We start from the raw sequence: 24,452 nt of genomic DNA, 5'->3' as shown, positions 1-24,452 counted from the left end.
TGAGATGGGTCTGTCTCTGAACGTATTAGTTAACAAGCAAAGAAGTTTGTGTAAAACACATTTTTTCAGTTGTACAAAACAGAGTAGACTGGATTATATACTGCATATAAGGAATCTAAATGTTTTTAATCAAATATCCTGTAAGTTTCCCATCCTTATTTTGTAAAACAGCTGACAGTTCATCTGGAAAGCAGATTTCTATTATGCATCCATTTGCCTCTAATGTGGTGACAGCACCTCTTTACTGTATCTCTGTATATTCTGTATATTTTTTTTTTTTTTTGGTATGAAGAAAATTGATCAGATGTTTTTCAGTTTAAGCTTTTGGGGAAGGTTGCTAATGAGTGTTACTGGTTTTAAATGTTGACATTGTGGTAATCACAGAATAAACATAGAATCATAGAATAACCAGGTTGGAAGAGACCCACCGGATCATCAAGTCCAACCATAATGTTGAGTCCAACCATAATGTTGAGTCCAACCATAATGTTGAGTGGCCTCTGTTATGACAAGTCACAGTAAAGCACAAACGAAAATTGATAGACACAAGTACCGCTACCATCTCTTTCTACTAATTAACAGTAATCAATGAGAAGCAATCTTTAAAAAGCATTTAAAAAGTAAGAACAAATTCCTGTTGCAGCTCAGTTAGCAAAATCTGGAGGAAGTCGACTACCTTTAGAGAATTTCTTCCATGCTGTGCGAATACAGCTGAGATGGGAATGTGGGTTTAGATTCTAGATATAGACCTCTGTGAAGGCTGGTGACTCAGAGCAGACTCAGAGTAACTGACGCGTGTGGTTAGCTTAGCAAGCTGCAAGCGTGGAATAGAGCTGGTGTAGAAAGTACTGGAGGTCTGTGACACATGTGCTTCCAAAACGGAGCAGTTTCAAGGCTGGGTTGGTACTCTGGTAGTAGGATACAATAAAACTGACTGTGCGATCTTGTTCGTGTCAAAGAGCAGGCATAGAGTCTATTGAAATGTGGAATCTCACCCAGGAATCAGAGTACATGTCAAAATAGTGGCAGTTGTGTATCCTGAGCAGCAGAGGCACTAACAAACCAGGTGGTGTATTAATGTCACTTCCAAACACAGGCAATCTAGACACTTTGTGTTTGCTGTAATCATTGAAATAGCATCTGGTTTGTCTGTCCATAGTTAGAAAAGCCATGGGAATTATTTTAAGTGCACAGGGCACAGACAGTATAGGAGAGTAACAACCAGATCTGTTGTTAGCTGAAACGTAATGTATTTTATGATACATTCTTTTGGGTATTCCAGTATTTAATGAGTGATGTTAGGGGAAATGTGTAGGTGTGACCTTCAGGGTCTTGTTGGCGTAGTAGGAAAGTGTATAGTGTCAGAAGATAAGGATCTTTTCATTGGGTTTCAGTTCAGCTTAGCACATGATGAACATGCACGTTAGAGCTTTGATTAGCACTGAGAAAAAAAGAGTAGTAAGTTTTTGATATTTTGATATGTAATAGTGATTCTTAATTTAGGATGCGTAGAAATAGTAGCATTTAAAGTGAAGAGTACGGACCTTGACTAGTGCTGTGACTGGTTGCTCATTTTTTATGACTAAGGAACTTACCCCCTGGCTTGTGCTTCGAGAACTAGTGCAATAGTTTGGAAAGAAATTGTCCAGGTGAAATCTCTCCTTATATATGTAGGTTACCATCTGCTGGTTTGTGCTGTACTGTTTTCGGTGTAATGCTATGAGTGATTCCCCTTGCAACATGAGAATATACAGGTAAGCCTGTATGTTGTTTAATGGCTCATTTTGCTAATCCAGCAAATTCTGAAAATGCAGCGTGCGTAGGAAGGCGAGCTCTGATTACCGGTATGAGCTGTGATCATCTTACTCTGCTTCAGGTCTTGTGGAAATTGCCAACTACCTCAGTTTGTCTGAACAGAACTCCCAGGGCTGCGTTTCCTGTCATTTTGGCCAGATTCCTTTCTGCTCACGGCTTTAAAAAGACCTGCTTGCTTATCTAAGTTTCTAGTCAAAAAAACAGTCAAGAGGGGAAGATCAGTTTAAAAATCTGAATATGAAATGTATTAAGAGCAACTTAATAGAGATAGTATCAATACACCATTTAAAATACTAGAGCCACTAGCTTAAGTTACAAAGCATTTGGTCTGCTGTCGCAACATGGGAAATATTGATACTTCGATTTCAGAAGGGAGTACAGATAAGGAGTTTGGGAGTAATCTTCATTTGATATGTCAGGTAAGCTTTCAGAATAGCCACTGTTCCTGAAAGCTGCATCCTCTGCCCTCTAGCTAGTTTTTTCTGTTTCTCTGTGTATTTTCTCTGAATTTATCAAAGGGACCATCAGGAATTTTATATAGGACAGTCAAATAATCATGATATGTGTCCTACTGATGCCGACAGAAATGTAAGAGAAAGTCATATGGGGAAAATAAACATACAGGGCTGGCTTTGAAAGCAGAAGTCCCTTGGACTGCAGTGTAGTGTATTGCCAGCATGCCCCAGATGTGCACCACATGAGCAGACGGAAAGCAGTGTGCGGAGCCTGCATTCATTTTATGGCTGTCCCAAGGTAAATGGTTGGAGCCATTATGGATTTGCATAGTTCTCTTTACGGCTAGCTTTAGAAATGGTTGAGCAGGTTGTTTCATAAGCCTTTCACAGGGAGGCAACTAGCCATATTCCCTCCTGCTAATGGCTTTTATTCCAGCAGAGTTATAACTATTTCTTGAACTGCATCCTTAGGGAGAAACTGAAAACACTCATGTTTTAGAGGCGGTGTCATCACACCTCTCCTTGGCAGGCAACCAGTCCTTTGTTGTATTAATTCGGAGGTTGCAGAACTTTCTTCCTTTGGACATCTGCCTCAGCCTTTCTTTGACTTAGTTAAAAAAATTAAAAACTGCAAACACTGTATTACCAAAACACCTACTGGAAGCATTACTGGGCGTGTGTGTGAGTGCTTTCTTTCCTGCAGTGGAACTTGATGTTATCCTATAATGTTTTGCTAGATCTTGCTGCTGTTTCTTTAGTGTTGCTCTTAACCACAGGAGTCTGTTTATTTTTTTTAAATGTGCTGGGCCAGAACAGTGGGTATTCCTGCTTGAGAAGGACACCTTTTAAATTATTACTGTAAATAATCTTTTATATTAGAATATAAAGTTAAAAGAAAACCGTTACGCAGGAACAGCAGAGTAAACACACCTCACGGCACTCTGTTAAGTACACTGGCCAGCAAAAGTTTCTTGGTACATCCTTAAATCAGTTGGGGTTTCTGTGGCAATATTACTGTAGTTTTGCAGCAAATCGGAACTTGTGTGCTGGGGCACTTGTAACTTTTTCTAATGTTTCCACTGGGTGGTGCTGCAGGAATTCCTATTTTTTTTTTTAATTTGAATCTGCATTTCCCAGAAAGACGCCTCTAAAATATAATAGGAGGAAGTCCTGATTTAGAAAGTTTTTGCAGTTTCAACACAATGGGAGAACTTGGAGGATGCTCTGGCAGGAAATGTCCTTGTTGCTGGATGTGGAAAAATCTCCAGCACTGTGTATCATACACACAGCCAGTTCCCTAAAGTGCCCTGTGTATGGATTGCACTGTTAGTTTGATTTATTACCTTTAACAGAGAAAGTTCTGCATCAAGTTAAAATGGGCGTATTTACACACTTAGTTGGGAGCTTATTTTTTCAAGGCCAATTAAGTTAGCAGTAAGATCCCCTTTGAGAATTTGAAAACTTTCTGAGTAAACAAATTGATATTTGTTTTTCCTCCTTTCTGGCAGAATCACTAACTTTTCATCAACCACATCCTATTTATCATCCTTGAAGTATCTCTGTTGAGAAATCAGGTGTGAGGACTGACTCAGGCTTTTGCCGTGTTCATTCAGATATTTCTGAGCAAACATTTAGGCACGTTTGGGAGTTGTCTGTAACCTCTCATGATACACTCATTGTTACACAGATGGATTTTCATTGGAAAACGTTACGACTGACTAGGTTTTTGATTAATCTAGAAAAGTTCGTTTTCTTGATCCCTTTTGCTTCTGTAATCAAATACAAGACAAGTGTACTTCATTTTTTTTTAGAAACTAAAATGTAAAAGAGAAAAATCAGCCTGGTGGATTTGTATGCTGTTCAGCTTTACATATGGACATTCACTTTAGAACTGTGTTAAATAGGTATATAGCTAAAACCGCTAGAGACTGCCTTATTCCATAGTTTGCTCTAAATATAGTCTTTGATATTTGTCATTGTGGAATGGAATAATTCTGGTAATTTCTGACCAAAGTTTTATAGAATAAAGTTACATGAGTTTAAAAAATATTACTGTACTTGAAAAATTAGTGTGGTTTAGCAAAATCTCAACTTCTAGTATTGAGAAACTTCTAGTACTGAGAAAATGGTTAAAAAAATAATGACAGAACAGTCACTTTTTCTCATGTTATTGCAGCAGTCATCTCAAGGGTTAAAATGAACCTGAGACACTTAGAAAAATAAAACCAGAGCTGCTGTTACAAACTGGGACAGATGTAGGAGGCCAGGTTTCCTGTGGCCCATTTTCCAGTTTCCTGGCTGCAACCTGCAGAAATAAAGGAAGCTGAATGCTAACGTGAATGAGAAGCTAACAATGCCCCACGTCACAGTGCTCGGAGAAATGTGTTGTTGGCCAGAATTGGGATACAAAAGCAGTAAATGGATGTACAAAAAACTACACAGACGTTTTTCCAGAAAAGTCAAAAAGGAAGAGGAAAAAAAAAAAAAAGGCATCTGTTACAGAGAAATTCTGTAAGGGAAATGTGTATGGAGGTGTGTGTGCCTGCAGTGGTTGGGCATGCGAGAAGGAGCCGAATCTTTTGCAGCTGCTTTGGCTACAGAAGGAATCAGCAGTTTCTTCATACAGTAAGGGAAATTAATTTCCCTGCCCTGACTCTGCCTCTTAATCCTTTCCACGTACGTGTCTGATCACCATCTCTCTGTGAGAGATATATATATATAGTGCAAAATGATGGCTAACATGTTTTATGTCTTCCTGATTTAATTGATCTCCAGCTGACTTTTTTTCAGCCCTGGGGCACTCTAGCCAGTCTGTCCCACTCAGCTGGCCCTTCTGTGCCCCAAGGTGCACGGCTTGATTTGTAGCACTGAGTCCCAGATCACAGAATCACAGAATGACCAGGTTGGAAGAGACCCACCGGATCATCGAGTCCAACCGTTCTGCAGACCCTCTAAAGCAACAAGGGGCTGGTTTTGATCCTAATTTCTGGAGGGATCCCTAGTTTTAGACTTCAGAACTTATTTGTACTGATTGTCCAGGATTAGCAGAGTGTCTCTCTGTTTTAGAAGGGCTGTGGGGGAGCTAACATAGAGTGGGGAGAAATAATCCGTGTAGGAAACCTGGCATGTCTTGGAGAATGGAAGATGAGCATACAGGTGTAATGTAGTTATATGGAAGCTAAGGACTTGTACAGAGAGCCTGAATGCTACAAAGAATGCTTTCCAACTTTCTGCTTATTTCTTCTAGCTTTTGCTATGCAAGAGTCCTGCAAAACTTAGTGCCCAAAGAGTATCCTCCTTATCTCGCACTTCATGTCATAAATCTGTCTTAATACTGAGCTTTTTATTTAGCTAACTTTGTCTCTGAAGCCCCCTGGCTTTTTACTGCCTGGTTTTCAGATGGCTTGCTTGTTTGTTTTATTTTGCCAAGCAGATTAATGGCTTTTTCTTTATTTTGGACTTGAATGCCACTTTACTGACATTTTGTCATGTGGAATTTTGTATGTATTCTGAGGTGCCTCCTTCCTGCATCACTCCTGAATTTGGATCATAAAATTTGATGCGTGGAGGTCATGTTGTATTACACTGACCATGCAGTTGGTGGCCTTTGTCTGGGGGTGGGGGACACACATTTCAAAGAATGTGAATAGGTAATGCGGAGGGGTGTTAATGTCATTAGCTGTCACAGCTGCCTGAGAAATGGACTTCCAGAAAACTTGGTCCCGAAATATCCTTTTGCTGTCTAACATTGCATTTCCAAGTATAATTCCTTCTAGCTATGCCAGTGATTATTTGCATCAGAGGTAGTGGAACTGATCAAAAAGTAAAATTACTATGCTATTTAGGTCAGGTCAACCTGAATTTTGCTTCATGGCTTAGAAAATATCTTTGACTGTCAAATGCATTGTATAAATATTTAAAACATGGTAAGATGGCAAACCCACAAGTGTTAAAGTTAATGGATGAAAAAATTAATTGACTCTTTTGTCTATCTGAATTTTGATTAGGCTTCCTGTGACTGAGTATGTTTCTTGCATAGGTTGGCTCTCATTCTGTACTGTAGATGGATATCACCATCTAAGTAAGTGATTTCTTAAAAACTATTTTTCTTCTAATAAGTGTAATTCAGCGTGTGGTTCCGTTCATTATTTATTGCCCCACATTCAGCTCTTATACTGAGCACAGAAGTAACAGGAATATTTATTATTACTGTTTAATATTAATAAAGAGTTGAATGAAATGTGAAATATATGCCCTGTAGGAAGTGACCACATCCTAACACTCTTTTTTATTAAAATTAAGGAGAGAGACTGAATTTCCTGTGAGTCAGTAAAAAATGGAAAGAATTAGAAAATATGTAAAATAAATACAAAGTTTTCTGAAGACTTATGACTCATCCCAGTCATAATTTATAACGACTTTTAATACATGTAGCACATTTTTTGGTTGAATTACATGTCGTTTAATACATCTGTCATGTGATTCTTTTGCTCCACCATTCAAATGAGACACAAGTTAAGGTTTAGGACACTGCACCCACGTTGTCCTCTCAAGAGGGTAGTTTATAATTTGTGGAACCCTAGAATTATGCTCATAGAGGAAGGTAGGTTAATATTTATGTTAAGCTGATCAGAAACAAAATATTTTGCATTAAGTAAAACATCCTGTCACTGCAGGATGTCAGATTTTTATGCAAATGACATTTTAGAGAATGGAAAGGAGGCACAAATTTTAACACCACTTTACCAAATTCAGAGTATTTAAGATTTTGCACCACCATATAAGCTGAGCACAAAGTTTCTGTTAGAGGTGGTTACAGCGTTGAATATTCATTGCAAATCAGACCCAAATGCCTCAAGTTGGGTGCTTGGAAGACAAGGACCCATACAATTAACCGTCAGCTGCAAATGTAATTTGCATCATTTGCCTTATGTAGGAATCACAGACGTACAGCTGCTATAAAGCAATGTGGGAAGCTTTATGCAGGAGCTCAGTGGCACCCAGAGGGATGGAGTACAATGCAGCATTGAGCTGTTAATCTCATTTCTGTACGGGCAGACTTGGGTCACATCCAATAGAAGACTTACGCACACACTGATTAAGCACGTTGATGCTGAATTTTGAGGTGCTCAGGGCTGTGAACTTGAAGAGTTGGTGGCAAGGCAAGAAAGGTGGTGAGGAGCTGCCTAAATCTAATTTCACCACAGCCATCTGCCCTGGATGCAGCGCCTGAAGTGCCCCCCCAGAGATTCTGTGTGTGTTTGAAGAGGGAAGTTCCCTCAGCTGCTTGCTGTCCTGTTCCATGTGGTAGGAATTATAGCTAGAAGTCTTGTGCCCTCTTGTGGTCAGCACACCAAGGGAAGCATCAGGCAGGCAGCCTGGCATAGTCTGTTACCCGTTGGGACACAAGCAGCAATGTGGATTAGGAAGCAAGATGAGCAAGGAAGTTAAAAGCCATCAGCTTGTGTAGATAAAGACAAAAATATCCGTTGTTATGTGTACGAGGATAACTCAAGTGATATTTAGCCCTGTTAGCACCCTAGCCAGTTTACCCAGTAATATAGTCGTCTTTAAGTCTCCGTTAGTTAGACAGAGCATGTCCAAATGAAGTATCAGAAGAGAAATTATTTTATAGAGTTTTAACATGCTAAGGCTGGCAATGTTGTTGAAAGTGGGGAAAAATCTCATTTTGTGGTTCTGTAGTTTAAAAGGTCAGTTTTAGCTATATTTTCATTATAATAGTAAATTGTTTTCAGTGGTAACACTCCCAAGATTTTAAGCTGCGTATGTGCCTGTGCTGAATTGGAGTATTGTCATTCTTAGGTTTATTCTGTTGCAGTGCCTGATTCAGAGGTTTATTCTGGGGAGGGCTCAGTAGCTCAAATAGTTAGCAGAGAAAAAAGTATTCTAACAACCTTTAGCTGAGAAAAACTATCCAAGCCACTTTAGAAGTGAGACTCGTGCATTTTTAAAAACACTCCTAGTTCTCAATTTTACATATGATGATGAAAGGAAAGATCTTTGTTAAAGAAAGCTTCAGGGTAAACATCACTTACTTTTACTGTGCTTGAGCATACTGAAGTTTCAGCATCTCTGGAAATAGGTAGTATCTTTTGAGCTGTTTGAATTGGCAGACAGAAGCAGCAAGAGCCATTTCAGACCCTGGAAGAAACAAAATGAGTAAATACCGTATAACACTGGGAAGACGGGAGGTGGGGACATGTGGTGGGAGGGGGAAAGAGTGAAGTTTCTGGTCGTCTAACCAAAGACAACTGCTCTGGTTTCCCCTTTTCCTCCCTTTCTTCACAATGACATATCTGAATGAGTTCAGTATACTTCTCATGACAGTAACCAGTGGTTTTTTACCTCATTGCAGCAGATAACTACATCAAGGCCTCTCCCCCTTCCCTTTATGTTCATTTGAAGGGTGGTTGCATAAGTTCCATCTGTACACCAGTTGGAGATACTTCACACGGCATGGGGTTATGTGGACAATGCTTTTCTAATTACTTAATTCTATTTTATGTGTCCCTTCAGAAAACAACAGTGGAAAAAATACTGAAATGGGAGTGCAAGAGTTGTTAGTCTTGTGGATGTTTGATTGTAAGTGATATAGTAGCTTCCTTTGTTCAGTTATGTGGGGTGACTCCTACAAAGAGCTTGTTACTGAAATGAGTGTTGAGTGGAACACCTGCTCGCAAATGTTGTTCACACTGTTGCTCTCCTTTGTCCCTTGTAGGTATGGAGAGTGCAATCACACTGTGGCAGTTCCTTTTGCAGTTGCTGCTAGACCAGAAACATGAGCACCTGATTTGCTGGACATCTAATGATGGCGAATTCAAGCTACTCAAGGCAGAAGAAGTGGCTAAGCTGTGGGGACTCAGAAAAAACAAAACTAATATGAATTATGACAAGCTGAGCCGAGCGCTCAGATACTATTATGACAAGGTAAATTTTGTTATTCTCATGCAGACTAAGAAAATAGAAACACTACCATTTAATATTTCACCTCTATGTGGAAACTGTTCAAAAGTTCCTCTTAACTAGTTTTTACTACAGACAATGGTGTTGAAAGCAATCACAGTGGAGGTAAGAGGGCAGCTAAAAGATGCACTGGAAAACAGTGCACTTCTCATTTCCTCAGGAGGGGAGGTTTTCACCTAGGTTCATGCTTACTAGTACTTGCATCTGTTAATGCATTTGGCTACCCAATATTTTCTGTAGCTTTTGACAACAATAAAATAACTGTTGATAACAGAGAACTGTTTGATTATTACAGCCTGCATAGGATCTTCTGGAATGCAGGGAGCTGGTAGAAGGCAATGATACTGCAATGCAGCAGGCAGAGCGGCAGCTTTGCCAGCAGGTATCACCTGTGTCAGAACAAGGAAAAGATACACAAACAACCCATCAGCATAGAGGGTGGGATTGAGTTTTCACAGAATTCATAGAATACATCTTTTGGAGCATAGATCTTGTTGGCTAATGTTTTAGATAGTCTGCTTGAGCTTTCTGCTAAATCTTTTCTACAGTTCTTTGGGGTCCTATTTTATTAGCTGGAAGTATAATGCTGAAGCACTTCCACGGTTATGATAGCGCACTATTACCTCAGCAGGATCTCACTGTAGCTGTTCCTTTGGTAGTGCTCAGTGTTTCTAAAAGTCTGGAAATTTTCCACTATGTCACTTCAGGATAAAATCTGTGTTATAATCTAGACTGCGTTTGAAGCTATGTTGCTATCGTTTAATTAGCAGCAGTATGTATGAGAGCACGCTAATGTGATGTCTTATTGGTTGAAACTGCAAAATTGCAGTAGCAAACAGGAAAAAGTGGCTGGTCAGATGGTGAGTGTCGGAGCAGGGATATGTTTGGGTCTGTTGTTAAGGTAGTAGTCTCTTGCTGAGCTCCCCTCAGGTGAAGACTCTGTTTGGTGTAGAATGTTACATTTACTTCCACTTGAGAACTTATCTTCTTGGTGTCTCAAGGCAAAATACTGGAACACGTGCTTTAGTAGGGGCTTTCTTCATCAATTTTTTCTGCCCTTGCAAGACCTACTGAATTTTGGCCCTTTTTCATGTATACGTCTGTTGTGGTTTGATAGAACTTACAAGACCCAAGGAGTCAGCACAGGTTTAGCAACAACCTTTTAACTGACGGGCTGTGTTTATTTGCACGCTCTCAGAAGCTGGTTGCAGGCAGGTAGTGTTGGCACACACTTAGTGCAGAGCTGTTGGCTGTTGTGAGCTCCATTTGCAACTTCTTTATTTAAAACTGGAATCTGAAATCATGACATTGAAAACAGTAATCTGGAGTTATTTAGATCACTTGATTTGCTTCTGATTTTCAGAGAATATGACCATGCCAATAATCTAGAAGAGGTCAGTAGAAGTTGGTGGTGGCTAGCACCTCTGAAATTAAAATTTGTGTGATACAGCGAGAGTTCGTGAGATCACTGTCACTTTTGTGAAACTGTCCTTCACTTTGACACTTAGTACTTAGCATGAAGCAAAGTGGCAACAGTATAATAGAGATGCAAAAATGAGAACAGGGAGTAACCAGAATTTGTATTAGATTGCTATAACAAAAAGGTGTTAGAAGGAAATCGCTCGGATTTGTCAAGATACTAGAAATAAAAAATTGTAGAACACAAATCCGGATGTGCTAAAATATATTGCATGTTCACCTTTCTCAATTTTAGACTCTAGCAAATTCAGGGAGCTCCCAAATTGTTTCTCCAGTCTTTTTTGGATTGCTATTGCAATGTTTTTGCAAGTTAATAGTAAATATTTCAGGATTAGTTCCCTTAAATGGATATTTTTAGTAATATGTCTAAATTCTTTTTACTATTTTTGGTATTTTTGAACTTTAAAAAGGACTCTCATAGATTTTGTGTATTAAAAAATAAGACTTTGTAGCCATGCTTATTGGTCTGGTCTCATTAATTTTCAGAAAAGGGAGTGAGATAAGTTTGCACAGTGATTAACACCAGTATTCAGCCCAGTTTGGCATGCTTGCTGCCTGCACAAGGCAAGGGAAACTAGATATTGTTGCTGAACCGAACTCGGAGAACTGTTGTCATGTATTGTTTGTAATATGCTAATTTTTGAAGGGCACAGTGGGACTGGGCACTACACAGCTAGTCTTAACACAGCCAAAACCTGTGTTGACTGCAAATTAACTGTGCACAATTTGTTGATAAGACTTTTTATTACTCACATTGGAATTTGGAAGGACTCTTCCTGTAAGAATTCTTCAGTTTCAGATTTAGAGCTGTAAGTTCAGCAATGAAATATTTTTAGTATTTTGTCTGCTGTTAAGTCAGATTTTTCCACTTAACATCTATTAAAGGTGGCCTGACTGAGAAAGCACAAGAGGATCCAGAGAGGTTTGTGCAGTGGCTGTTGCAAGCAGTTGGTGTGATGCTTTGCCCTTCACTAAGTGCTAAAAAGGCTTCTGCTCAGCATGAGGAAGCTCATGTCATTATGTCACTACAGCTCCTCTGATTATAAACCTGTCTGGGATCAATGGAGACAGAGCACCTGCTGGTGAATGAACAGCATATCCAGGCAGAGCCCAAATATGCCGTGACTGAACAGACATTGCTTGAAAACAAGGGGTGAAATACTTGTGGCACTTGTTCTTTGAGATCTCCGATCTCTTCAAATGAATAAAAGGTAATGGCTCCTTACTTGAGGCTCCCTCTTTTCTATACTTTATTCTTTTTTTTTTAATACCTTCATACTCTTTTCAGTTGCTCCCTACAGCACGCACACGCCTTCGTCATCTCTTCTGTCTCTGCTCACAGAACATCTGCTACAGGAGGGGCTCTACAGTCTCTTCACCAGGGCTCTGGCTGAGGTGATTGCTCGCAGTTCTTACAGCTGCTCTCGTAGACTGTGTGCTCTCCTGTGTGGCACAAGGATTTTGGCTGTTTTTCCAGGAGTTCTGCAGCCCAAAGGAGTTTGTACCTCCTAGACTGGAAGAAGATTAAGCTCTTCCTTCCCCGTGTATTGTGATCAGGGTTTGAACACCAAAACAAACCCGTGGCTATTACTATTGAAATTGTAGTAACTCCTTTAGCAGAAAACAGTGGGAGCCTCTTACTCTTTTGTGTGAGTGTGGCATGTTCTGTCCCGTTGGTTCCCAGGCAGCTGAGAAAGGTGGATTGTTAGGAGCGTGCAAAGGAACGGGAAACTGCTGCAGCTTTTGAAGTGCAAGAGATACAAGCATAAGACAGCAAATAATGAATCCTAGCAGACTGGCAGGGAGTGTTCAGCAGTGGTTCAGTCCTAAACGCTTTCTCTGCCTCAGTTCCATCTGTGCTGCGTAGCACAGAAAGGGGAGAGGTCGAGGAGGGAAGGGAAGGTTCCTTGCTATTCTTTCCCTTCTGAAAAAGAAAAGTGATTGAGTGAAAGAGGCCTTTGCAGCTTTTTGCACTCCTCTCTCCTGGACGATTCACCAATTTGTGAGATAAACCAATAGCAGTCTAGACCCTGAGGTAGCCTAAAGGAGCCTTCTGAGATCCTTGTCCGCTTCCTTGCTGTTGGCAGTGACGGATGTGTTGGCAGCTGGATGTGCTGAGGCAAACGGGATGCACACTGGGCAAACGAGATAAACGTTGTGTTGCAAACTAGGGAGTGGCAGCAGGAAAGGCAAGAGGCAGAACTCTGGGCGAGACTTCATTTGGACTGTGAAATTATCAACAGAGACTTCTGTACTTACAACTCAGATGATCTGGCAGCATGTGAGTTTTGAAGAAAAGGGCAGTGATTTTTGAGAAAAGGTGTGGGTCTTCCTTTCTTGGGCTGCCCTCTGCTGCTGCTGCATACGGCTGACACTAACTGAGCTAGTGCTTCATGGTTTGTCTTTGAAATTACTCACGGTGGAGGAATAAAAACTGATCACTGGATAAATGAAGGCTTATGAGCTCTGCCATTTTGCTTTGGGGGAACACTGGCTTGTTAAAATTCATCATCTGATTCATCTGAACTTAAATTAATTCCAGTACTGAGAAAAATAACACAATTAGGATGAGTTTTTTAGCCTGGCTTTGAAAGCAAGCATGATGTGCTTTTGAGACTGATAGCTAGTTTTATGTTAAATTCACATATAAAGCACCCCAGGAAATGTAGTGTGGCATGTCTTGATTGTAATTTGCTACTGTGATTCTGGTTGCTAAAGGTTTGTAGGTAATATGAAGACTTTCCATTTTCCTGGTTGTTACCTGAATTCCCCTCCCTCCTTTTTATTAAAACATTTCCCCTGTTGTCTCAACAGAGCAGGAGAGCAGATGACAGACAGCACATCCTGCACTCTCCCTCTACCTGCAGCTTGAGCAGCATGTCCATTCTCTGTCACACACTTCCACCAGTCATAAATGTCTTGTAATAATTTCAGGCAAGGAAACCCTTCCCATCTATTCCCATGCAGAACACTTTAGCTTGTGTAGAACTAAAACACCATTATAAGTAGGAATAGTAGGTTTATTTTTGTTGCAGTTGCCCTGTTACTTTTTTTTTTTTCCTGATAGCTGTAATGACAGATACTTTTTGGAAGTCTCTAGAGGTTTCAGGACTACTAAAAGTCCCTATGAATATTTCAAGATGACACTGTAAGAGCGAGTGAGTTTTCCCTGTGAGGTGGTTATTTTTTTTTTGAGGGAAGTTGGGCAAATATAGGAAATGAATAGGATGTAATGGTTGTGGAATTCAAGCCCTCAGAAGTTAGGAAATGCAAGAGTCACAGTTCCCTGAGTAACCTTAATGTTTGCATGGGTTACGCTGCGTCTTTAATCACACAGTTGCATACTGTTGTGATGGGCAGTTATTCAATGTTTTTGCATCCTCTCTGAATACTATATAACCCCAGACTTTACTCAGTGAGTGCTATTCAATCTGTCTTCTAAAGACATAATAAATCATTCCAGTTCAGTTAACAGCTGCCTGCTTGTTTAAGTGTTTGATAGGAATGGTTGGACTCGATGATCCGGTGAGTCTTTTCCAACCCGGTGATTCTGTGATTCTAAGTGGGTTGGCAGTATGACATCTAGTATATAAATAATAAGGGCTTCATTGTGCAGAGGACGGAGCTTCTCAGGTGCTTTTAGGATTCAGAGGTGCTGATGGCATCCCCTCCTATAGCGGGTCAGACCCAGTAACCTGGTGACTAGTTCTTATTTCGAATCCCCAAGGAAGAATTGTTTTGGGAAAAGCATCCCTTGCTTGGTCTGCTTACATAACTTCAGGATCTAAAGTGATAATGGAAACAATTATTTTACTTTTGGGAAGATCTCCTCCTGAGTTACCTCAGGGGAGACAGGATATTACAATGAAACAACAGTGGTGCTATACCTGCTATACCTTTTGTAGCAGTACAGGTAAGAAGCATTTTAAGGAAATACTTGAAGGAGCATTAGCAAATAGCTTTGTAGAGAATTGGAACGAGCTTTTTTCAAGAGTGATATGTGGGAGTCAAGAAAGCGCTTGTCTGAAATGTCATAAAAGTGGTTATTGGGTGCTCTCCTTATGTAAAGGGGGTAGTAAAGAATTTGATACTCAGTAAGAAGTGATGGGTACAGGGGAAAACCCAACCTCTCCCAAAAAGGAGTGATAAATAGTTCATGTTTGACGTGAGAGGAAAGGGATGCCCAGTGAATTGCAGCAGAGAGAGCAGAGAACCAGGCCAAAAGTACCAGGCAGAGGCCTTTGCCTTCCAGATGGATGTGGTTGAAGAAAGACTGAAATCCAGCTAGATGAGAGCCTTGCATCTTCAAAGTGCAGATGCACAATCTAGTAACATCTGTGCCTCCATCAAAAATTTCACAAAATCTAGCTTCTGTGCAGACTGTATAATAGCATAAGTGCATAAGGTGGGATGTTAACAGAATCTACCTGCCTTATCTCCCTCCTCATAGAATCCCGTGAGGAATTCATAGCCTAAGTGCCCCCACGTGTGTTGCATCCCTCGGTACTCTTGGAGGCAGGGAACTTGAAACACATCTAAATGGGAGTTAAGTGCAGCAGCTACAGGTCTGGTCCTCCTTCTTTCCCCAGAGGGATATTTAGTACCTAGGGACAAGTTCATCCTGTTCTGCCGTGGACTTTGACATCTCAGGCACTCTGATTATAGGTCACTTCCTGGGAGAAAGAGAAAGGTCCCAATCTGGTCTTTCTGCCCTTGAGGACCCTCATTAGTCTGAACTTCAGCTAGGAAATGGGTCCCATTTCCCAGCTCAGTCTCAGAGGGGCTCCTGCAGCCAGCAAACTTGCTAGCTAACACGTTTGAGCCAAGGCACTAAAATCCATGTGTGACACTGGTACTGTAGTTACACCTTAACTGTAAATAGCTCAGGGAGTCAAAGCTGATAAAAATAAAACACAAACACATGGCAGAAGAAGTGAAGTCTGAATTGCAGCAATGCACAGAAGAACTTCTTGGGGAAAGAAAAAAATGGAAAGAAACCCAGAGGTCATGTTCTGTTGGGATGCACAAGCAGCTCCTTTGTGTTTCGGGAAAGATTCCAAAAGTAGTAGTCCCTATGCATAGTGGACACAAAAACCCCCAAACACATTGTAGCCCGGTTTAAGCTGCAGGGGGAACCAGGCTATCGAGTCTTCGGCGTCTAGCTGAGCCAGCTGGTCTGATCTCTGAGAAGGACAAGGGGAGAGACCCATCCCTACAGCTGGTTTAGGAGGCGCTCGTGAAGTGAGCGCCTGAAGCGATGTGATGTGAACAAGCCTGAGCTGCTGAGCGCGCTAGAGCAGATGTCGGGCGGTTCTGTACCCAGATCATAATTGGCAGCTTCCAAAAGCGCTTTGCCGTGGAGGATGGTGGGGGTGGACACTTTTGCTGTAGTTACTGTTTTATAGACTGCAGACAGAGATGGGGAAGCGTTCAAGTGATGAAACCAGTCAAGAAGCCAACAGACAAAAGAGATTCTCAGCTCCCTACCCTCTTTTTAAATGTCAGAGTGCTGTCTCTTGATAAGAATTTGGTTTTTAAGCTGTTGGACTGGAGCCCCTGCTCCTGGCTTAGTCGCCTGCTTCTCCTCCCCAGCAGCTGCACTGGCCCAGCAGTTGCCTTCCCTGGCAGCGCCGTCCCAGAGCTCCCTGCAGCCCTGGCCCGCAGCCACCCGCACTCATTTCAGGCTTGCTCACAAGGGAATTTACCTAGAAAATTCAAACAACAACAAAAAAGGGCTAAATGTGCACATATATTTACTGTCCTGCTACCAAGCAAGTGGTCTCATCTCCATACAAAGGCAACACTTAATATAAGGAAACCATCTTTGCCTTTTCAAGCTGAGGGTGGGAAGCCCCTGCTTGTCACGGTGCCTGTCACCGTCTTTTTTGTCCACAGCTTGGAATGATTCTGACAGATCACTGGGATGATGATAAAAATAATCTGATTTTTACCTTCACTTCAGCTATTCATCAAAAAAATTTAGAGAAGTCAGTGGCATTTTAGAGGCGCTTAATTATTAATTTTCTCTTGCACAGTGATGGAGATTTCCTCAGGTGTTTAAGAGAAGCCTGCAAAGTGCTTGAGGGATCTGCCATTGTATCCTTTTCATCTCCAGCTGTCATTAAAGGAGCCTTCACTGCAGGTTTATGGAATCAGAGGAGCTTCATTGAGAGACCAGCTTAAAATATGACAATTTTTAATAGTGACAGAGGAAGTATGAACTCACCTGCCCGTTCAGTTGCTTTTTATAGCAATATGTTCCCCTGCACCATCGTAAAAGTACCACCCTTAAATACATTTAATCTTTTTCTGCTGGGAGTCACATTTTCCAAGTAGGAACTCAGTTGCCTCTGCTTGATATAACAATAACTCAAAACTGCCAGGAGCAGAGCAGAAGGATTACTTAAATCAAAAAATTTATATTAAAAAAAAAAAGAAAACAAAATCCAGTTGGGATGTTTCTTTTTTTTATGTGAGTAGTTTGGAGGTTTTGCCTTTTTCAAGAAGAATGTAATGCTGAGAGTGCATAAAAAGTGTATCCGCCCAATGTTTCACTTATTTAATGCACACACACACATGCAAAATCTAGGCCAAACCCAATGCCATGGGAATTTAAGCTCATGCAGACTGAGATCCTGTGGGCTAACTATATGTCCTGACCTTCTGGAGGGCAAAACCAGGCATTGCAGGATCCCCCAGGCGGGTAGACATGCGTGCAGTTTGGCATGGAAGTAGTTTTGTGCCTTTAGTCTGAGCTTGCTGAATTTAGTTGTCCTCTTTGCTGCAGATCCCTGTTACCAACTTGGGAAACAACTTTCCCCATTTGTGCCACAGCTCTTGACCTGTGAAGTAAAGCTACATCCCAAAGCTCTTTGTAGGATTAGTTTTGTATTCAGGAGGGTACCTGAATGAAATTCTAGAGAAGAATTACAGGGTACGGTAGGTCAGCTGAAAGACAGAGGAGGTTCCAGTATCCAAATACAGACTCCTCTTCGCAAAATCAGCCTTGCTTGCGTGACAAGAGAAGGTGCAATGTGAGCACTGCAAGCACCCAGAACTAGGTGCCATCTGTATATAAATGGGGATGGTGGTGTATTACTTTTTCTTTATTTTCATTTTCAATCAATTAAATGAATGTTTCCTTTACTAGTGTTGCAATCTGGTAGAATGAAAACCAAATGGGATTTTTCTAGGAATAATGTAAATCTATACGTTCCCGTATGTATAGCAAAGCGAATGTCTGTTCACAGGGTGTCAGCTGGAGGCACCGCAGATGCGCGCCCCTCAAGAGGGTAGCTTCTCGGAAGGGATTTTTCAGAGATGACTTAACAGACAAACTCTCCATCAGGGGCTTCAAGAAGAGAGAAGCCCCTGTGGAATTTTCAGGAAATATTGCTTCTTCTCTTCTACAGCATTCGGTTCAGGGTGGTAAATGTTCCAGTCCTTCTCCTAGGCCAACGCCTGGTGTTGCAAAGTCCCTCTGAGGGAGGATTCACATCGCAGCCTTGCTTTGTGCTAGAGAAGGCAGCACACCTGTCTTTTCAGTAAGAGCGCTGGGGCTGGAAACAGCGTCCTCGGGGAACTGAGGGGCCCTCAAGGATTCCACGAAGCAGACACTTTTATTTTGCCAAATGTGAAGAGAAAAACCCCACAGTTCTATAAACTTTCGAGAGGTTTGGGATTTTTTTTTTTCAATAATTTCAATAGCCAGTTCAGACTGATGAAAACCTTCTGCCCGCACCCGTGAGCATCCTGAGCCTAATGCAAACCTGGAGGTAACACAGCATGACACAAGCACTTTTCCAAGTCGTGTAAGTGATTGTATTGTCTCAGACATAGCTCAGGACTGTAGAAAGGACGACAGCAGCCATCAGCCTAGGTCAATCCTTCTACACGAGAGCAGGAAGGCTGAAGTGATTTTATCCCTTGCAGACGTTTGAAGAGTGTTTCATTTCCCAGGGTAGTTGGTGTCACTTTTGGGAGGCATAAAGGAAGGATTCTGCCTTTGTTGTGAAATGCAATTTGTGGCATGGCTTGAGTCTGCAAAATTGTTTTTACTGGGAAGAAAATATTCCTAAGCTGCTCAGAGGAAGTGAGGGGGAACCAGCCTGCCAGCAGGCCTTATCACCCATTAATGGTGATTTAGTTATGCACCCTGAGGAGCAGGGGGTGCTCTTCCTGGCTGAGCAGAGGTGTGGTAATGAGCCAAGGATGAGCAGCCTTAGGAGCCCCGCTGGAATGAGATGCTCACCTTGAGGAGGGAGCAGTGCCTGCCCTAACCCTGTGAACCCCCTTATGTTTGCAGTACTCAGTGCCTCTAAAATGCTGATCTTTCTAGCATCTGCTTTTCTATTTGCAGAACATCATCAAGAAAGTGATTGGACAAAAATTTGTGTACAAGTTTGTCTCCTTTCCTGAGATTTTAAAAATGGATCCACATGCTGTGGAAATCGGCAGAGAGAGCCTTTTGCTGCAGGACAGCGACTGTAAGATGCCTTCTGAGAGCAGGGATCAGCACAAGCACAGCTTGTCAGCACTGAAAAGCACAAGCCGTAATGAATATATCCACTCTGGCCTGTACTCCTCTTTCACTATCAACTCGCTGCAGAACCAGCCAGACCCTTACAAGCCAATCAAAACAGAAAAACTGGAGGAGAAGTCAGAAGTAAACACACCAGTCGAAGAAGTTCGGACTGTTATAAGATTTGTGACAAACAAAAGAGACAAACAAGTTATGAGGCCCATAGTGTCGTTGCCTTCCACTTCTGAAACAGCAGCTGCCTCTGCTTTTCTCAGCTCATCAGTATCAGCTAAAATATCTTCCTTAATGCTACCCAACAGTGCCAGCATTTCATCTCCATCATCGTCTTCCTCCAGGTCACCATCTCTGTCTCCCACCTCACCCCTCCCTGCAGAGCACAGGAGCCTCTTCCTTGAGTCCAGTTGCCACGACTCAGATTCCCTTGAGCCTCTGAACCTCTCCTCAGGCTCCAAGGCAAAATCTCCATCCCTTCCGCCAAAGGCTAAAAAGCCCAAAGGCTTGGAAATCTCCACCCCGCCTATGGTTCTCTCCAGCACCGATATTGGTTCCATTGCCCTCAACAGCCCTGCGCTTCCATCGGGATCCCTGACTCCAGCTTTCTTCACTGCACAGGTAGGACCTGCCCGTCTTCTATACCCTCGCTTCAGCCAGCTCTTTGGCCGAGAGCATTAGCTCTAGGGGGCTGTCATCGTGCTCTGGGAGGGAAAAAAACCCCAGCATCTGAGGAAAAGGGAAGCGCAGCAAAGCTCTGAATGAAGGGTGGAAAGTAGGTCCCTGCCAGGGTTCCTGGGTGAGTGTAGGAAAAGCCGTCACAGTTCAGAGACTGCTGTGAAGGACAATGAGAGGGGTGGCTGGTAGTCAACACGAGTGAATCGCTTTATCAGCTCAAACCAGCCTCTAGTTCTACAAAACAAGCGGGAAAATGCCAAAAATTAAAACACAGGGGGTTTGTGTGTTATGACTTGAGCGTTATGGGATGGTTGGTTAGATTTCTGTCCTAGATGTTGTATGTATTCAAACAGTGTGACCTTTCCATTAGTGTTTGAATACAGAGCAAATTAACTGGTTTCTAAGACAAGGCTCTTAAGCCATTTTAGATTCCAAAGTTTTACAGATCCACAGAGTACTTGCCAGAACTTCCTTTCAGTACAGGCAGCACCACCTCCTCCCTGTCCTCCCCTCAATAAAAGTTCATGGAAATACTAAGGTTGAATGAAACAACTGAACAGCAAAGAATTAAATACAAAAGCTTAGGTTACAAACTCTTTATCTGCTTCAGGACTTCTAGGCAGTCACGTTATATCCAGAATCCCCTTACAGTTCTGCGTTGGAACAGGTTTTGCAGGGATGATGCCTGCAGTGCAGCCAGGTCTGAGCTGACTGTGGGCAGCATCGTTTGTGTGTGTGGCACAAAGTCCTGACAGAGGAGGGAGCAGTGCCCAGCACAGCACTTGCTCTTATTGAGCTTTTCAACTGGCTGCAGAGTGAGTTTGTGCGAAGCCATTGCAGTCAGACACACCTTTAGGCCACTGAGATATAAGGTTGTGTCGCAGAGGAAGAGGATTTTGTGGGCTGTTATCTGTCACGTGACGTCCTAAAGCCTTTAAGTGAAGTTAGGTTTGGCAGGAAGAACAGAAGTGTGGCGAACCAAAATTGAGGTGCATTGACAGACTCTCATAACCTCTAACTATGGTTTAACCACAGCAGTTCTTTGCTTGCAGGGAGCAAATCTGACAAATTGTATCTGATGCCAACCAGACACGATGACAGCACGACAAGCTTGCTTTCATCTGCTGCTGTCCCCAAATTCAGCATGAACAGAGATTTCTTTCCTCGTTTTGTAGTTATTCCTTTGAACACTTAATTTTCTGATTCCTTTGTAAACCAGTGTACTTACTACCCCTGAAAGACATTGAAGGGAATTAGATAATTGTAGCCCTCCTTTAGCAAGGTGGTTAGACAAGGCTGGGATGATTGTTATCCGCCTTAATGCCATTAGAAATCTTTTTTAACATGTTGTCCTGTCACAGAAGAGGCAGATGGCACCCGTGTAAGGTAGACCCTGTGTCCATTTATTTAAAGTCTGGCTCTACAGCAACATAGTTTTCCCCTCTCTTTTAGCCTTCTCTTTCCAGGATGGATAAGAAGCATCCTGCATCCTAAATACTTGACCTAGTGATTATAAAATAAAAACTACACAATAACTGTGTTCAGGTCGCTGTAAAATCACAATGCAAAAATAACTGAAGCCATAATTTAGGCTGGAAATCTACAGTTCATCCCATTCTCCTAAGAAGAACATGCATCATATCTCAAACGATCTCTGATTTATCAGGTCCTAGTGGTAGACGTGCTCCCGTGGGGCAGGAAGGATGTCAAACACTGCTTCCTGCTCCAGGAACGATGCAGGTTCAGAGAAGGTCCTGCTGCCTGAGAGGGTATTTTAGATGGCTTCCATAGAACCTACTGGTCACAAGGAAGACACTCAGGTGGAGCCCTGTAAGAGGGCACATGATACGCACAGCCAATTTCAGAACAGAAAAGTGGGTTTGAAGATGTCAGTGCATACACTACCGTGCTTTGGTAGAGAACTGTCAGCTTTCCATTTGGTTCACTTCAAAGAGATATTTAGATTTTGTTCAACACTTGCTTCTCATACAGATTACCTGTGTTTGTTAGTTTTTCTAGCTGTCCCTTGGACAACCTGGATACATAATTTTGGCCACTCTTTTCTTCCAGCCTCTCCTTTAAGCATGTGTAACATGTATAACTTGCTGTTTCCTTACGGGCAAAGTATTCCTGCAGCCAGGGTGTGCATGGACTGTGTTGTATCCACATACACCATCCAGGCTCCAGCACGTGCCTAATGACCTGGGAAGTAACGTATGTGTGACAGCACTTGTCTGTTATCTGGCAGCTGGAAGTGACAAGAAAAAATGGACTTCCGTGCGTGCTTTGTCAGAGAGGTCAAGAGCCACGAGCATCGTTGCTTAACATAATCCTCTCTGTGCAATTAATTATTTCTATTTAAACTGTTCCTAGGCTTAGATTGTAATGACATTTTTAAAGTAGGAACTTCTCACTGGGTTCCACATCTCATACCACATGTACAGCTGCATAAGGGCAAAAATGAAGTGACACATCAATTTCCGTGTGTAATTTAAGGATAGTCCGTGCTGTGGTGTTGTTTACATTTATGTTTCCTCTGGTGGTTTTGATGTTTGCCTGATGGTGAGACTGAGAACAAGCCTGGGAGGCCCTGTGCTGTTTTTGCATTAAATTTTAACAGATTTGGACGCTTGCTTTGGCTGGTTCTTTGCTCCAGCAGAATTTGCAGGCATCGTTTGAGAGGCATGGTTTAGTGATTGATAGGAATGGTTGGACTTGATGATCCTGTGGGTCTTTTCTAACCTAGCGATTCTGTGATCAGTGCTCTGATCATCAAAGGACACGAGGTTTTGCTTAGCACTGTTGTTAGGCATGTACTTCCAGAGAGGAGTGGAGGACAGCTCAATTTCAAATCTCTCTCTCTGAAGACCTGCTCTGTCTGTATCCAGGTATGAATAAAATAAAACCTTAGTACCTCCAAGTTTTCTTCATTATTTACAAAAGACCCTCCACGAGAACTGCATTTTCAGTTCTGGATATCTGCATATCTGCAGCTTCTCAACTTCTTCGAGAAAAAATAGAGCCAAGGCGTAGTTCACTGGAGTTCTTAGTACAGTTGGCACGATACTGTGTCCTTAGTTGGATGTTGCTACGTCCTGCTGCTAACATCTTTGGTTTTAAGGTTACTAGGCTCTTCTATAAGTAGATCTCAGAGCATTTATCTTGACCTAATTAGCTGTGTTCCTTGATCAGTCTTGTAAATCCCTGTTGAGAGCCTTCTGCCCTTGGTGCATTAGCTGTGACACGGCACAGGGAAGGTGCTTATGCTGGTGCTGCAGTTTTCCTGCCCTGTGAAATCAGCATGGTCTTGGACAGAGGGTGCTGGTGAGGGAGCGCCTGTCAAGTGTTTTTTCCAAGATATCTTGACAAGAGCTCTCACTCTGTGAGATCAAGACAGAAGTTTTCTCCTTGCCAGGTCTCTGCCCACTCCCTCCCTTTTTGTTGTCATCCAAACACATCCAAGCCCTGACCTCACTGGTATTCTTATTACCACCGTGCCTGCTGTTTTACTGCATGACCCCCTTTTGCTTTCCCAGCAATACCACATTTATTACTCCTTGGGACATAACTGTGGTTTCTTCCGTGCAGTTTGGTATCCCGGCCCACCTTCTTCAGCACAAAGGAGATGGCAATGTCTTTTCCCTTCACATTTCTCCATGAACTCTGCTTCCTTTTCAAATTCCTTAAAGAAGTCAGCCCCTTCAAGAGCAACCAAGCTCTTTGTATGAAACAGCCTTTCCAATATCTTGAGAGAGAATCACTGGGAGGACCTTAGTGTTTGCTGCTCCTTGTCTCTTTCATCTTTCTAAACTAATTGACCCCGTTCTGAACTCCAGTGCAAGCACGTCAGAGCAGGGCTGTACTCCTGTGTGTTTGCGCAGAGCCTTGAACACCACAGCTGATCCCTCAGGGGCACCGCTTTGCAAATCATACATCCGTTATAATTAAAAAGTACAGGGTCCATGGAACCTGCCTTTCAGAGCCTGTCCCCCACCCAGCCCCAGCAACGTGACGTGACAGCCTGTGATGTCAGCAGTCATTAAGCAAGACTCCTGGTTGCAGTTGCTGTATGTAGGAGTTTACACTTCTGGCCTGGTGGGAAGCGAGCAGAGTGCACGACATGCTGGTTACTAGGGGGAGATGTATCGTAGAATCACAGAATAACCAGGCTGGAAGAGACCCACCGGATCATCGAGTCCAACCATTCCTATCAAACACTAAACCATGCCCCTCAGCACCTCGTCCACCCGTGCCTTAAACACCTCCAGGGAAGGTGACTCAACCACCTCCCTGGGCAGCCTGTGCCAGTGCCCAATGACCCTTTCTGTGAAAAATTTTTTCCTAATGTCCAGCCTAAACCTCTGCTGGGGGAGCTTGAGGCCATTCCCTCTTGTCCTGTCCCCTGTCACTTGGGAGAAGAGGCCAGCATCCTCCTCTCTACAACCTCCTTTCAGGTAGTTGTAGAGAGCAATGAGGTCTCCCCTCAGCCTCCTCTTCTCCAGGCTAAA

General features: G+C 42.4%; 1 protein-coding gene across 3 annotated transcripts in view; it reads left to right on the top strand.

Annotated features, from left to right (window-relative positions):
- The window catches only part of ELK3 (ETS transcription factor ELK3), a 37,602-nt gene that overhangs the window by 6,650 nt on the left and 6,500 nt on the right, over positions 1-24,452 (top strand). Inside the window, exons 1-4 of one of the 3 annotated variants that reach the window (XM_069853539.1) lie at positions 6,334-6,351; positions 8,808-8,873; positions 9,010-9,218; positions 19,093-19,887. In XM_069853539.1, coding sequence (XP_069709640.1) covers positions 8,834-8,873; positions 9,010-9,218; positions 19,093-19,887 — 1,044 coding nt within the window. In that variant the 5' untranslated portion in view covers positions 6,334-6,351; positions 8,808-8,833. Of the gene's footprint in view, positions 1-6,333; positions 6,352-8,807; positions 8,874-9,009; positions 9,219-19,092; positions 19,888-24,452 lie in introns of those variants that run through there. The other 2 variants (XM_069853529.1, XM_069853548.1) reach the window with 2 other exon arrangements.

The sequence above is a fragment of the Phaenicophaeus curvirostris genome, chromosome 1 (assembly GCF_032191515.1).
Source record: "Phaenicophaeus curvirostris isolate KB17595 chromosome 1, BPBGC_Pcur_1.0, whole genome shotgun sequence".
NCBI lineage: Eukaryota > Metazoa > Chordata > Aves > Cuculiformes > Cuculidae > Phaenicophaeus > Phaenicophaeus curvirostris.
This window is presented reverse-complemented; position numbering and strand designations above follow the sequence as displayed.